Raw genomic sequence first — 12,102 nt, 5'->3', positions numbered from 1 at the left:
GGGCGTCTTCTCCGATTGGCCCGCACTCAGCGGCGCTGGTCACGTGGGGAGCGACGTTTCGCGCCAATTTCGGTTGGTCGGCCGCAGTCCGCCGCGCGGACGTTTTAGCTGTCGGGGGAGTGAGAGCTCAGAGCCCGCCAACTGCTGCCGCACAGCCCTCGGCAGCAATGGCACTTAAGGACTACGCGCTCGAGAAAGGTGAGGGTCTGCAAGTGTGGGAGGGGCGTCCTGCGCGGGAAGTTTCCTGGTCAACACCTGTTTGGGTGAGCGGGGGTCCCGGGGGGCCGAGTTCGGCGCGCGAGGCCCGAGGCAGGGTCGGGAGGTGGCGGGTTGGAGGCACGCGGTGCCTGGGATGCGCACGGGGCGCCGAGGTCGGGGGAAAGCTGGTAACCGCGTACGGGAAAGAAGTAGGGGTCGTGGTGGGTGGGCGGACACCCCGGCTGTAAGTTCCAGAAGGAAGGGTCGCGCCAAGGGGAGACCAGGACCTCAGGGAACCCTGTCAAAGGTTCAGCGTCGGCCACCCGTAGTCCCACTTCCCTCCGCGCTCTTAGGTGCTCCGAGCGCCCGAGACGCGCCGAAGCCCGGGGGCGGGCAGGCCGGCCGCTGCGCTCCGGGATTGGCCGCGTTAGGCCCACCTCCAAACGGAAGTGGAGGCGGGCGGAAGTTGCGCGACGCCGCTGGAAGGAGTGTCGTGTGTAAACAGTGTCCTTCCGCGCGGTGGCCTCGCAGAGAGCTGCTGAGGGTGGGGGCCTGCCTGGAATTGGGGTGCTTATCAGAGGCAGAGGGAGGAAGTGGTGGGGTGGGACGGTGTGGCCCTTGACGAGCCGGCCAATCGCCGGACGGGCTCCCGCCTCGGGCGGAGGAATCCCGGGCTGTGAGGCGGCGGCATCTGGGCCCATGTGCTTCTTTGTTTACTAAGAGCGGAAGCCGTGGCGGGAGAGGGGGTGGGGCGGAGGACGGGCCTGGTGGCGGAGATCCCAGTGAGGGCAGCGGTTTAGGGGACCGAAAGAAAAGGAGAATAAAACGCGTAGAAGAAACGCTGAGAACCTTGAGACCTGAGTGTGTTGCAGGCTGTGGGAGGCCCTTAGGAAACGGTACTGAGATTTCTAACTAAGACAGAGAGTGGAATTCCCCTGCGGGGAGGGTATCGGTTAATACTCTAAACTGCCCGGGGCCGCTTTTTCTTCCCTAGGCCAAAACAGGCTTGTGAAAAAGAGTTCTGCCCTGTTTGGGGAGAATTAGGTAGGCTTATTTGAATGTTGTTTCGATTGATGAGTTCATCGATCTCATTTTAAATGGAGGTGAGTTTCTTAGATTTCTCTCAGACGGGTTTTGCAGTAAGGTATCTGAAGAAAGGTTGACTTTTACGATTTTACGCTTTTCTTATAGAAAAGGTGAAGAAGTTCCTACAAGAGTTTTACCAGGATGATGAATTTGGCAAGAAGCAGTTCAAGTATGGGAACCAGTTGGTAAGTCTAAGGTTGGGTAGAGGGAATGGGGCAGTGACTTAAGCTATAAGAGCTATTAGCAAACGCATTTTTGTGTAAGTTACAAGCTTAACACCATACCTGATACCAGTGTATCACTAGATTCACAATAATTAAGGTATTTTCAGGGGTTAGGGGAGCTGAGAAGTGAGTCTTGTTCTGTCTCACACTGCTGTTTCTCCCATGTGGGGCCTGGGACCTGTGTGCTGAGCTTGTGGTGACAGATTTTTGCTTGTCAACACTGGTAAGGTAAATTTGGCCCCGTGGCTATCTCCTCCCCACCCCAGGTTCGATTGGCTCATCGGGAGCAAGTGGCAGTGTACATAGACCTAGATGATGTAGCTGAGGATGACCCTGAGCTGGTGGATTCAATTTGTGAGAACACCAAGCGCTATGCCAAGCTCTTCGCTGATGCTATACAAGAGCTGCTGCCTCAGTACAAGGAGAGGGAGGTGAGAAAAATGCAAGGCATGGAACTTAGGTATTTTTCGAGAAGGTTCTTGGGGGGGCAGAAAGCTGGTTTTCCAAGCTGGCAGAAAGGGGGCAGTGATTTCTGCCTGGCCCCCTTTACGTGCTGTCCTTTCACCATCCTGGTTTTTGCCTTTTCCTTTAGGTGGTAAATAAAGATGTTCTGGACGTTTACATTGAGCACCGGTTGATGATGGAGCAGCGGAGCCGGGACCCTGGGGCAGCCCGGAGCCCCCAGAACCAGTATCCTCCTGAACTCATGCGCAGATTGTGAGTGGTCTCGGTTGGGAAGGTTGTGGGGTTTGATCCCCAGAGCCTTGCTAATGACAGTTTTTTCCCTTAGTGAGCTGTATTTTCAAGGTCCCAGTAGTAACAAGCCTCGCGTGATCCGGGAAGTACGGGCTGACTCTGTGGGGAAATTGGTAACAGTGCGTGGAATTGTCACTCGTGTCTCTGAAGTCAAACCCAGGATGGTGGTGGCCACTTACACATGTGACCAGTGTGGGGCAGAGACCTATCAGCCGGTATGTATGGAGCAATGAACAGTGCATTTTGTAAGAACTAGTTTTGTCTGTTGATGTTCACTTGTTATATTCTCTGATTATTGTAAAACATGCTGGTGTGTTCACCTTTCATTTTCTTTTTAGCGTGGAGTGGTCTTTTTGTACATTCTATGTTTTTTGTGTTTGTTGACATCTACCAGGGATAACGTAAGACATTCGAAAGTTCCCTGGCTTTTGTGACAAAGAGGAATGTGATTCAAGTAACTGACTCTAAGGAGCTCCTTTTCTTATGATTTCCTTTGGTGTTTCCTTTTTTGCATCTTAGATCCAGTCTCCCACTTTCATGCCTCTGATCATGTGCCCGAGCCAGGAGTGCCAGACCAACCGCTCAGGAGGGCGGCTATACCTACAGACACGTGGCTCCAAGTTCATCAAATTCCAGGAGATGAAGATGCAAGAACATGTGAGTTTGGGGTGTGTGGTCCAGGACCCAGGGAAGGTGGAGCTTGGGAGTCCACTGGAGTAGGAGGAAGGAATTAGAACAAGCGAGAGAGGAGCTGAGGCAGAGAAGTCATCAAGAGCAGCAGGGAAGTTTAACTGGAACTTTCTGATTAAGTTGGGAAGAGGTAAAGGAGAGCTCAGCTTCCCTCCTGTCGGCTTCTGTGAGGCTGAGCAGGCCGGGAAGCGGAAGAGCAGTGTGCCTGGGGAGGGGAGGTTAGTCTTTGGAGGCCTCACGTACCCTTCTCCCCCAGAGCGACCAAGTGCCCGTGGGAAATATCCCTCGCAGCATCACGGTGCTGGTAGAAGGAGAGAACACAAGGATTGCCCAGCCCGGGGACCATGTCAGTGTCACCGGTATCTTCTTGCCAGTCCTGCGCGCTGGGTTCCGACAGATGGTCCAGGTGAGAAAGGGAGTTTAAAATGAGGAGGTGGTTTTTCCTTTTTCTTCTTATCCCCTTATTCTTATCCAGCCCCACAGAGAAAAGTGTCAATAGCAGGACACCAAAGCAGAACGAAAGGTTTTGTTAGGAACTCCTGAGGGAATCACGTGGATGGGCAAGTTAAAGAACTTCATCCACACCCTGGCATCTTCCTGCCCAAGGGTTTACTCTCGGAAACTTACCTGGAAGCCCATCGGATTGTGAAGCTGAGTAAGAGTGAGGATGATGAGTCTGCGGCAGGAGAGCTGAGCAGGGAGGAGCTGAGGCAAGTTGCAGGTGAGGGGTCGGGGGAAAGACTGGGAATGTGAGTTTCATCCGAGCACTTTTATCCCCCAGAAAACGCTCTTACTTTTCCCTTTCCCACAGAGGAGGATTTCTATGAAAAGTTGGCAGCCTCCATCGCCCCAGAGATCTATGGGCATGAAGATGTGAAGAAGGCGCTGCTGCTCCTGCTGGTGGGAGGGGTGGACCAGTCTCCTCGAGGCATGAAGATCAGGGGTGAGTGCAGCGTTCAGGAAGAAAGGATGGGTGACCAGGGCCCGTGTCTCCTAGGCCACAGAATAAAAGAGCAGGCGTCTTGGCTTCCAGGGCACGGGGTGGGATTAAAAGAAATGGTGCTGGGCATGATGGGGGCAGACTCGAAAGCACTTTTCTCTGTGTTTGGACGACTTGCATTGAAGGAATAGTCATTCGGGGGCTTCCTTCGCTTCCTCCAGGCAACATCAACATCTGCCTGATGGGGGATCCTGGTGTGGCCAAGTCTCAGCTCCTGTCTTACATTGACCGCCTGGCCCCCCGCAGTGAGTAGTCAGATCCTGGGAAAGGCAAACTGAGGGCAGGAGTAGGGCCACCACGCGTCCGTGTTTGTTCTTTTCTGGGAGCGTTGGGGAATGGAGATTCAGTGCCACCACCCACAGACCTGCAGCTGCCTTGGGAAGGCCTGGCTGGGTCAGAGCAGTTCAGTACAGGCCTTGCCTCACTAGCCCTGTTTCTTCTGTCCTTTGCCCCGTTGTTGCTCCCTTGTTCTCTTTGCTTTTCCTAAACATGTCTATTTTCTTTCTCCCTGGCCCTTTTGTTCAGGCCAGTACACAACAGGCCGCGGCTCCTCCGGAGTGGGGCTCACAGCAGCTGTGCTGAGAGACTCCATGAGTGGAGAGCTGACCTTGGAGGGTGGCGCCCTCGTGCTGGCTGACCAGGGTGTGTGCTGCATTGATGAATTTGACAAGATGGCGGAGGCTGACCGCACGGCCATCCACGAGGTCATGGAGCAGCAAACCATCTCCATTGCCAAGGCAGGCATTCTCACAACGCTCAATGCCCGCTGCTCCATCCTGGCTGCCGCCAACCCTGCCTATGGGCGCTACAACCCTCGCCGCAGCCTGGAGCAGAACATACAGCTTCCTGCTGCGCTGCTCTCCCGATTTGACCTTCTCTGGCTGATCCAGGACCGGCCCGACCGAGACAACGACCTGAGGTGAATGCATCTCAGCACTCAAGGAGACACCCCTTAGTAACAATCTCTGGAGTTGGAGGAGAAATTGGAAAACTCATTGTCTGCTCATGGAAACTCCAGAACCTTTCCCTCATACAGCAGGGGCTGGTCGACAGTTGTTAGAGTGGGTCAGGGTTGAAAGTTTGTCCCTGCCAGGCTGTGAGGTGGAGAGGTGAGGAGCCAAGATGTAGAGTTCGGGTGTGACGTGTAGCGCCAAAGAGACAGGGTTCCTACTTGTCTCCCCTCTTCCCAGGTTGGCCCAGCACATCACCTATGTGCACCAGCACAGCCGGCAGCCCCCCGCCCAGTTTGAACCTTTGGACATGAAGCTTATGAGGTAGGAGAGCTGGGCGAGGACTGGTGTACTTGCCCAAGTGCCATGGGTGGCAGTGTCTTGGCCTGTGTGTGCGTCTCTTGAAAAGCTTTCACTCTTCCACCACGTGTCCTGAGTCTAAGAACAGTGAGCCTAGGTCCCCCCTAGCCTGGCCATGGGAGACCATGACGCAGAACCTGCCTTTCATGCTACCTCCACCAGCTGCCCATCTCAGGGTTGAGACAGGTTCAGATTTTTGGCAAAGCTGCATCCTGCTGCACAGATACCTGATAGCACTATTCTCTCCATGGAGTCTGTCTGGGGACTCGCAGGGATTCCTCAAGTTTTTCTTCTTTTTACCTATTCACTTGAAGTTAACAAAACCATCTCTTAAGACAGGTGGATTTGTCATATTCATGTAAAGGCCATTTTCCTAAAAATTGGGGAATAATTTGAAATGCAGCATTTGGAGAAATCCATCAGTGATATTTAAGCAAGCAAATACTCACCTGCTGATTTTGTTTTTTCTACTTAAAAATACCCTGCCCCCAAAGTAAGACTCTTAATGCAGAAAAAACATACTCTTTGCACCCCTCTCTCCTGCTTTCCCACAGACGTTACATCGCTATGTGCCAGGAGAAGCAGCCCACGGTGCCAGAGTCTCTGGCCGACTACATCACAGCAGCGTATGTGGAGATGAGGCGAGAGGCCTGGGCCAGTAAGGACGCCACCTACACTTCCGCCCGGACTCTGCTGGCTATCCTGCGACTGTCCACTGCTCTGGTGAGTGGCGGTCCGTCCTGCTGGAGGATGGTCCACTTGGGCTGTACTGGGCAGCCTGCCTGAACGTGGCCCCTCTCGCGGCCTCCCTCCTCCGCGCAGGCCCTGCCGGGGCTAAAGTGCTGACAGTGCAGATAGCGGTCCTCTCCGTGCTACCGCACTGTGGGTACTTGCTGCTCCAGCAGGGCACGCCCAGCGTCCGTGGAGGAAAAGGTCTTCTCCCTGCTTCTCCGACCTCACCGAGGGGGGGGATGAGTTAACTTCACTCCCCGTGTCCCAGATCCTGTGCTAGGAACGTTCATTTCTGTCCTCACATCTCGGACCTTAGTCCTGGGGGCTCCAAAGTGCTGTTCGTGCAGGTAGTGTGATTACCTGACCTACTGCTGAGCTAGCACTTCCCGAGCCCCAGGGACACTACCTCTCTGCCAGTTGCTTTCTTGGCTGAGCTCCCCAAGCTCCATCTGTCGTGGTGGGGAGCCCAGTGGAGTTCAGAAGGGTCTGGTCTCCCTCACAGGACAGCTGAACACCGGGACTGGCCAGTGTTGAGAGGCGGAGACTTGGGCAATTGCTGGACGCTGCCCTGGGCATTGCACTTGTCTCGGTCTGACAGTGCCGGCCCCACACTGCGGATGCTTGGCGGGAGGGGAGGGGCCTCTACTCCTTTGTGAGTAGGAACACGTGGGTTGCCCAACCTTAAAGCTGGAGCTGTGGGGGTGGTCCCTGACTTGGTTCCACCCTCCTCCTCCCGTTCCCATCTCTCCCTACCTTCCCCTTAGGCACGTCTGCGAATGGTGGACACAGTGGAGAAGGAGGATGTGAATGAAGCCATACGGCTAATGGAGATGTCCAAGGACTCCCTTCTGGGTGACAAGGGGCAAGCAGCCAGGTGAGCGGCTTAGTGAAGGATGTCAGGAGTTACCTTGACCTTCTTGAGCAGAAAATTTATCCTGTGGCTTCTGCATCCCTGTGTCTGTGATGTTGGCCTCAGAATTCTAACCCTGACCACTGCTGTTCTGTTGGTACTGGGTGTTCTTGTTGTACCCTGACCTTGCACACCCATGCTTGCTTTCTCCAGGACCCAGAGACCAGCGGATGTGATATTTGCCACTGTCCGTGAGTTGGCCTCGGAGGGCCGCAGTGTCCGGTATTCCGAGGCAGAGCAGCGCTGCGTGTCTCGCGGCTTCACACCTGCTCAGTTCCAGGCGGCCCTAGACGAGTACGAGGAGCTGAACGTCTGGCAGGTCAATGCCGCCCGGACACGGGTCACTTTTGTGTGATTCCAGTCACTTGAGACACTGGTATCTACTCTGCATATGGTCCTAATCCCCCTTACTTTAAAGACCTAGAGATGCCCTTGAGGGGAAAGGAGGGTCCCTTCTTTTTCCCAAGCTGCACTTGTTTTACTCATTCATTTTGCTAATAAAGTGTGTGTAGATTTGCTGCCTTCTGTTAAAACAGGGTATTTTGAGTTTTCTAGATTCCTGTCTTTTCCCTTTACGCTTGTCTTATTCCAGCCACTCATAGTCTACTCAGGGGAGTTCCTGCTCTGCCTGCCAGGCACTGATAAGAGACTACACGGGGTCTCCACTCCCTCCCCCGCTCCAGTTTATAGTCTCAAAGTATGGACACGAGTACCTCTGCCTTCTGGGGTTCAGGCACATACCTCCCTGTGGTAAACAGTGCTGCAGTAACTGAGAAACACCTCTCTCTCGGCCATCCACTGAGCCTGTAGGATCAAGGCTTTAAGATCCAAAAGAGCGTGGCACCTAACAGAGAGGACAGAGCCACTAGAAGGGGTGCGGAGGGGCTGCTCCCCTTTTATTAGCAACAGGTTTCTCTAAATGGAGTGTAGCACCCTCCTCTCGACAGCTGTCCGACCCCTGTGCTGCATCCTTTCAAGTATCCTCTCATCAGAAGAAGAGCCCCCGCATCCGCCTGCCAATGCCTTGTCGGTCATAGAGGACATTGAACTTGTTCACAAACTGGTTCATGGTGTTGCACGTCTTGGTGATGGTGCCAAGGTAGGCCATGAGCCCCACGTCATTGCATTGCTGCGAGGGAACAGAAAGAGCCAGTTCCCCAGGGGCTCTGGGTCCCCCGCCGCATGCCCAGGGAACAGCCAGGTCCCAGGTCCTGCGTGCAGAAATGACGATGCGAGCCCCACCTCCCTGTCCTGGGCTTTACACTCACATCGTAGAAGTCTGTCTTGAACTTGTCTGTGCTGAGCACTGGGAGGCAGTGACACAGAGCATAGGCCTCACGCAGGATCTCATGGTTAAAGGGGACCTCTCCTAAAGGTACAACAGAGGCTGCGTTAACGTGGATGCTGTTGCTTCCCCAGGAGGGAGAGGAAAAGGGGTTCAAGTGCCGGGGAGACACCTGTCCTACCTGCTTCAGAGGCCTTGACGTACTCCAAGATGAGCTTGACGCGGCTGTGCAGCATCTTGATGGCACTGTGCTGTGCGATCAGGTGTTCAGCCACTGCAGGGGGACAGGGACAGGCCAAGGTGGAGAAGGAGTGGGGCCACACCTTCCGCCCCCACTTACGAAGCCCCTCCAGCCTCCCCTACCAGTGGAGTTCTCTCCACTGCCTGTTGCTGTCATTCGTGCCACGTGGTCCACACCAATGCGTTCAGCTTCCTCTGTGGCCAGAGTGTAGGTCAGCTCAGCAAACAGCATTGTGGCCTACAGGGCACACACAGTCAAAAGAAGGAAATGCCAGGAGCAGAATCTGAGGGTTGAAGGGCAGGGCATTACCTACCTCTCCATTGATTATATCTATGACAGACTCAAAAACGCTGACGGGAAGCTGTAAAGAAGAGATGGGAGAACAGCTCTTACTAACATCAAACACACCTGAACCTATATGTTAAGTGCCAAAAACTTGGGCTTGGCCCTTTCACATTACATTTTCTCATCTAATCTTCCAAAGGACCTAGTGAAGTAGGAATTACCCCATTTTACACACGGGGAAAATGCCCTTTAGAGGTTAAGTGACTAACCCAAAGTCTCACAGCTGGTAAACTGCAAAAGAGATTCAATAAAAATGTCACACAGTTAAAGATAGCAGGATGAGAATGAAAGATGGCCATAGTGATGGACAAGCAGGACAAAGTGGGCACGGGGTCAGTTTTACTCACATCTGTGTGCTTGGTCATAGGGTTCAACTTAAGAAACAGAGGGCTCTCAATTATCTCGCACACCTGGAAGAGGGGGAGAATGCACACAAGTGTCAGGGCCCATCTTCCCCTCATCCTCTAGTCTCTGCCCCAGCATGCACAAGTGTGAGTGTGTATACCTGCTTATGGACATGGATGTCGGAGGGGTCAGGCGGCCCCCCTGTGGTATACCAACCGAGGAACTCCAGCTCCTTGAATACCTGTTTAACTGGAGAGGAAGGGGCCAGAATATTTCTTGAAACCATCCTTCCTTAATTTGAAATTCCTGGTGTATTTTTACCAGCTTCTCCCCTTCCCATGCTGGCTCTATTTAGAATAATTAATCTCCTCAGTCTTCTCACTTTCTTTGCAGGGAATAACTGAATGTGTCCTTTTTCTAAGGTCTCTTCAGCTACTCTAGCTTCACTTTTCCTCCGTTCTCGTCCTATCCTGTTTACTTTTTTTCCCGACCCTCTCCATCTTCCCCACTCTGCTTTTTCTCCCCACTCCCACTCCTCTCCCCCACGTCTATTCCCCTCTCACACTGCTCCTCCTTGGTGTAATAATATTCCTTGTCAATGATAATCTTCTCTTCCACGGTGTGGGACAGCAGCTCAAAGGAGTTCATCACCTCGATATTTCGGCCCTCCTGCTTCCCGATCAGAGCCCCAATCACTGGATGAGAGAAGGACACATAAGAGGTGAGGGTAAGGAAACCCCAAACTTCCCTAATCATTATAGCTTGAGGGTCTGAGGTCAGTGTGAACCAAATATTAGGGAAACGGTGATCTGCGGAGGAGGAACTGGCTTCAGTAAAGGAAGGGGAAAGACCACCATTTGGGGGAGGTGGCCAAGGAGAGGAGGCTGGAGAATTACGCCGAACACTCACCCTGCATAGGCCGCCCCTCCTGCGAGCGCATGCGAATCCAATGATCTGAGATGTTGAGAATGACGAGGGGATGAAGAGCGACTGAAACGCTGCCAGTCACTCCGGAGGCCATCACGCTGGGCACGACTAAGGGAGGAGGAAGAGGGGGTGAGAGTCCTCCCGGGAGACGGGAGTGAGAGACGGCAGAGTCGGGCCATACATCCCTCCCGCAAGTTAACCCAGGGAGCTCGCTTTTGACCCGCCCTCCCGACTTCTCCCGGGAGTCCAGGACGGCCTTGACGCGCCCCCAAGGAAGTCTCCAGAAGCCGCTCCCGCGCGGCCCACTACCTGCTGCATCCACCTCCATCCCGCTGCTCCCTCCGGTCCCGTTTGCCGTAGGGGCCGCCGCCGCCGCCGCCATTTCCCCCGCGCCCGCCAGCGTCGGCCCCGCCCCCTCCCTCCCTCCCTCTCTCCTCCCCCTCCCTCCCCTCCTCCCCCTCCCTCCCGGCTTCCGTAGGCAGAGGCGCATGCGCGGTGTGGCCGTGGGGGCGCGCATGCGCGGTGTGGCCGTGGGGCGCGCACGCCCCGAAACCTGGGGTGCGCCGCCTGTATTTACCTAGCCTCGGTGGGGTGGGGCAGGCGGCCCTGGGGTGGGGAGAGACGGCAGGTTTTAGTAGCCCCTCTAGCCTTCAGCTGACCTTGAACAAATTACCTAACCCCACCCTGCTCGTCCTCGTCAGTAAAAGTGGGATCAGACTACCTAGTTCCTAAGGCTGTTGCAGAATGAATGAAACGTCCCGTTGCTGCCCTCAGAATAAAACCCAAACCTCTAACCATGGCCTGCAAAGCCCTGCAAGATCCGACCACTGCCTGCCGGTGGCCCTGGCCTCTGCTTTTCTGCTTCTCGGTCCCCGTGCTTCAGCCACACTGGCCCTCACGTCTGTTCCTTTCACACGCCTCACTCACCCCCACTTAAGGGCCTACTGTCGCCTTCATCACTGTAACCCCTGTGACCAAAACTGTACCTGAAACATGGGCACCTAAATGATTTTTGAGTGAATGCTTTGGCGGTGGAGCCTGGTCTTGAGAGGCTCCATCCACACGTCCTATCTTTCCTCCTTCTGTATTACCTAGGGCACTAGGAACACCCCCTAGTGTTTTCTAACCTCTTCCAACCTCCCTCTACCCTCCATCTCCATCATTCTTTCCAAACTCACCTCTGGCAAACCTGGCCTATTCCAGCCCTCTCCCCAACCCTGCACCCAAGCAAGTTGTGTACACTGCGTTTACTCCATCTTGTTGCCCCTACAATTTCGCTGGTCTTTTAGTGTGTGTCTACACTGAACCCAAAGTGTTAGCACTTAGAGAACAGGTAGAGACCTGTATCTTGACTCTATGGAGGCTACTCATGCCCAGAACCAGCAGGTCCCAGGAGATGTTTTCTGGTGATAATGGTGCCTTCTGTGAATTAAGCAATCTTTCCTAAATGGAGCCTGAGTGAAGGGAAGTTAAAGGGCAAGCAGCCCTCAAAGGAAGGGGCCTGAGAAATCCTGCAGGGAGAGACGTCTTCTGGCCAAAGGGAAGTTAAGAGTTTCTCTCGTTTTAATCCCCAACGAGTGAAAAACCTCCCCGTCAACTGAGAGGGTTATGGGAAAACCTCACTTCTCTATATATGCCTCACTTCTCTTAGGAAAAGTGAGGTCAGAAACATGTATCTCTTAAATAATAGGCAGATTCTGAGGACTGTAATGCTTCTCAGCTAGATTGAAGACTCAAAAAAAAAAATCATTCTGGTGTTGAAATTGCTAGTTTGCATTGCTGTTTCAATCATTAGAGAATTCCTTTGTCTTTTTGTTGTTTCAAATGCTTTTGAAACATTGTTCAGATAACTATACAACACATAAAACAGTTGTTATTGTGAAATTTAAAGATGACTTGGAAATTGAATCAGTTGTTTATACATGCTTTGGAAGTAAGCTCAACTGAGCATTTCTTTAAAGTGCATTGTATTTTAAAAAAACTACCATCAGGGACTTCCCTGGTGGCGCAGTGGTTAAGAATCCACCTGCGAATGCAGGGGACACGGGTTTGA

The 12,102-nt window shown here is 53.5% G+C and overlaps 2 protein-coding genes across 5 annotated transcripts; one reads left to right on the top strand and one right to left on the bottom strand.

Moving 5' to 3' along the window:
- The first annotated feature begins 37 nt into the window (after positions 1 to 37).
- Positions 38 to 7,441, top strand: MCM7 (minichromosome maintenance complex component 7). 3 transcript variants are annotated; one of them, XM_022587864.3, is made up of 15 exons: positions 41 to 198; positions 1,390 to 1,469; positions 1,775 to 1,939; positions 2,101 to 2,225; positions 2,299 to 2,479; positions 2,784 to 2,921; positions 3,211 to 3,360; positions 3,561 to 3,675; positions 3,766 to 3,897; positions 4,116 to 4,199; positions 4,480 to 4,873; positions 5,145 to 5,228; positions 5,819 to 5,987; positions 6,761 to 6,870; positions 7,060 to 7,441. In XM_022587864.3, the coding sequence occupies exons 1-15, from the start codon at positions 168 to 170 to the stop codon at positions 7,259 to 7,261; spliced, it is 2,160 nt and encodes a 719-aa protein (XP_022443572.1). In that variant the 5' UTR covers positions 41 to 167; the 3' UTR covers positions 7,262 to 7,441. The 3 variants fall into 3 exon arrangements, with proteins under 3 accessions (XP_089751836.1, XP_022443572.1, XP_022443576.1); XM_022587868.3 differs by lacking the exon at positions 41 to 198 and adding an exon at positions 1,267 to 1,301; XM_089895710.1 differs by lacking the exon at positions 4,116 to 4,199 and having other exon boundaries at positions 38 to 198.
- A 338-nt stretch (positions 7,442 to 7,779) lies between these two features.
- COPS6 (COP9 signalosome subunit 6) lies at positions 7,780 to 10,467 on the bottom strand. 2 transcript variants are annotated; one of them, XM_022587875.3, is made up of 10 exons: positions 10,359 to 10,467; positions 10,032 to 10,157; positions 9,686 to 9,817; positions 9,283 to 9,371; positions 9,125 to 9,187; positions 8,746 to 8,793; positions 8,555 to 8,669; positions 8,373 to 8,465; positions 8,175 to 8,275; positions 7,780 to 8,035 (listed from the first exon to the last, which is right to left on the bottom strand). In XM_022587875.3, the coding sequence occupies exons 1-10, from the start codon at positions 10,429 to 10,431 to the stop codon at positions 7,895 to 7,897; spliced, it is 981 nt and encodes a 326-aa protein (XP_022443583.2). In that variant the 5' UTR covers positions 10,432 to 10,467; the 3' UTR covers positions 7,780 to 7,894. The 2 variants fall into 2 exon arrangements, with proteins under 2 accessions (XP_022443583.2, XP_022443582.2); XM_022587874.3 differs by having other exon boundaries at positions 8,175 to 8,293; positions 10,359 to 10,456.
- Positions 10,468 to 12,102: the final 1,635 nt, after the last annotated feature.

Source organism: Delphinapterus leucas, chromosome 15, assembly GCF_059928025.1.
Source record: "Delphinapterus leucas isolate spDelLeu-1000000601 "Yukka" chromosome 15, BTC_Dleu_Yukka2, whole genome shotgun sequence".
Lineage (NCBI taxonomy): Eukaryota > Metazoa > Chordata > Mammalia > Artiodactyla > Monodontidae > Delphinapterus > Delphinapterus leucas.
This window is presented reverse-complemented; position numbering and strand designations above follow the sequence as displayed.

Bases quoted from the DNA above. Each gene is read 5' to 3' on its own strand.
- MCM7 (XM_022587864.3), top strand. From the start codon at position 168: ATGGCACTTAAGGACTACGCGCTCGAGAAAG. The intron at 1,940-2,100 runs GTGAGAAAAATG...CTTTTCCTTTAG, and splicing joins CTCAGTACAAGGAGAGGGAG to GTGGTAAATAAAGATGTTCT. The intron at 5,988-6,760 runs GTGAGTGGCGGT...CCTTCCCCTTAG, and splicing joins TGCGACTGTCCACTGCTCTG to GCACGTCTGCGAATGGTGGA.
- COPS6 (XM_022587874.3), bottom strand. From the start codon at position 10,431: ATGGCGGCGGCGGCGGCGGCCCCTACGGCAAACGGGACCGGAGGGAGC. The intron at 8,670-8,745 runs GTAGGTAATGCC...TGTGCCCTGTAG, and splicing joins TAGATATAATCAATGGAGAG to GCCACAATGCTGTTTGCTGA. The intron at 8,466-8,554 runs GTAGGGGAGGCT...GTCCCCCTGCAG, and splicing joins CAGTGGAGAGAACTCCACTG to TGGCTGAACACCTGATCGCA.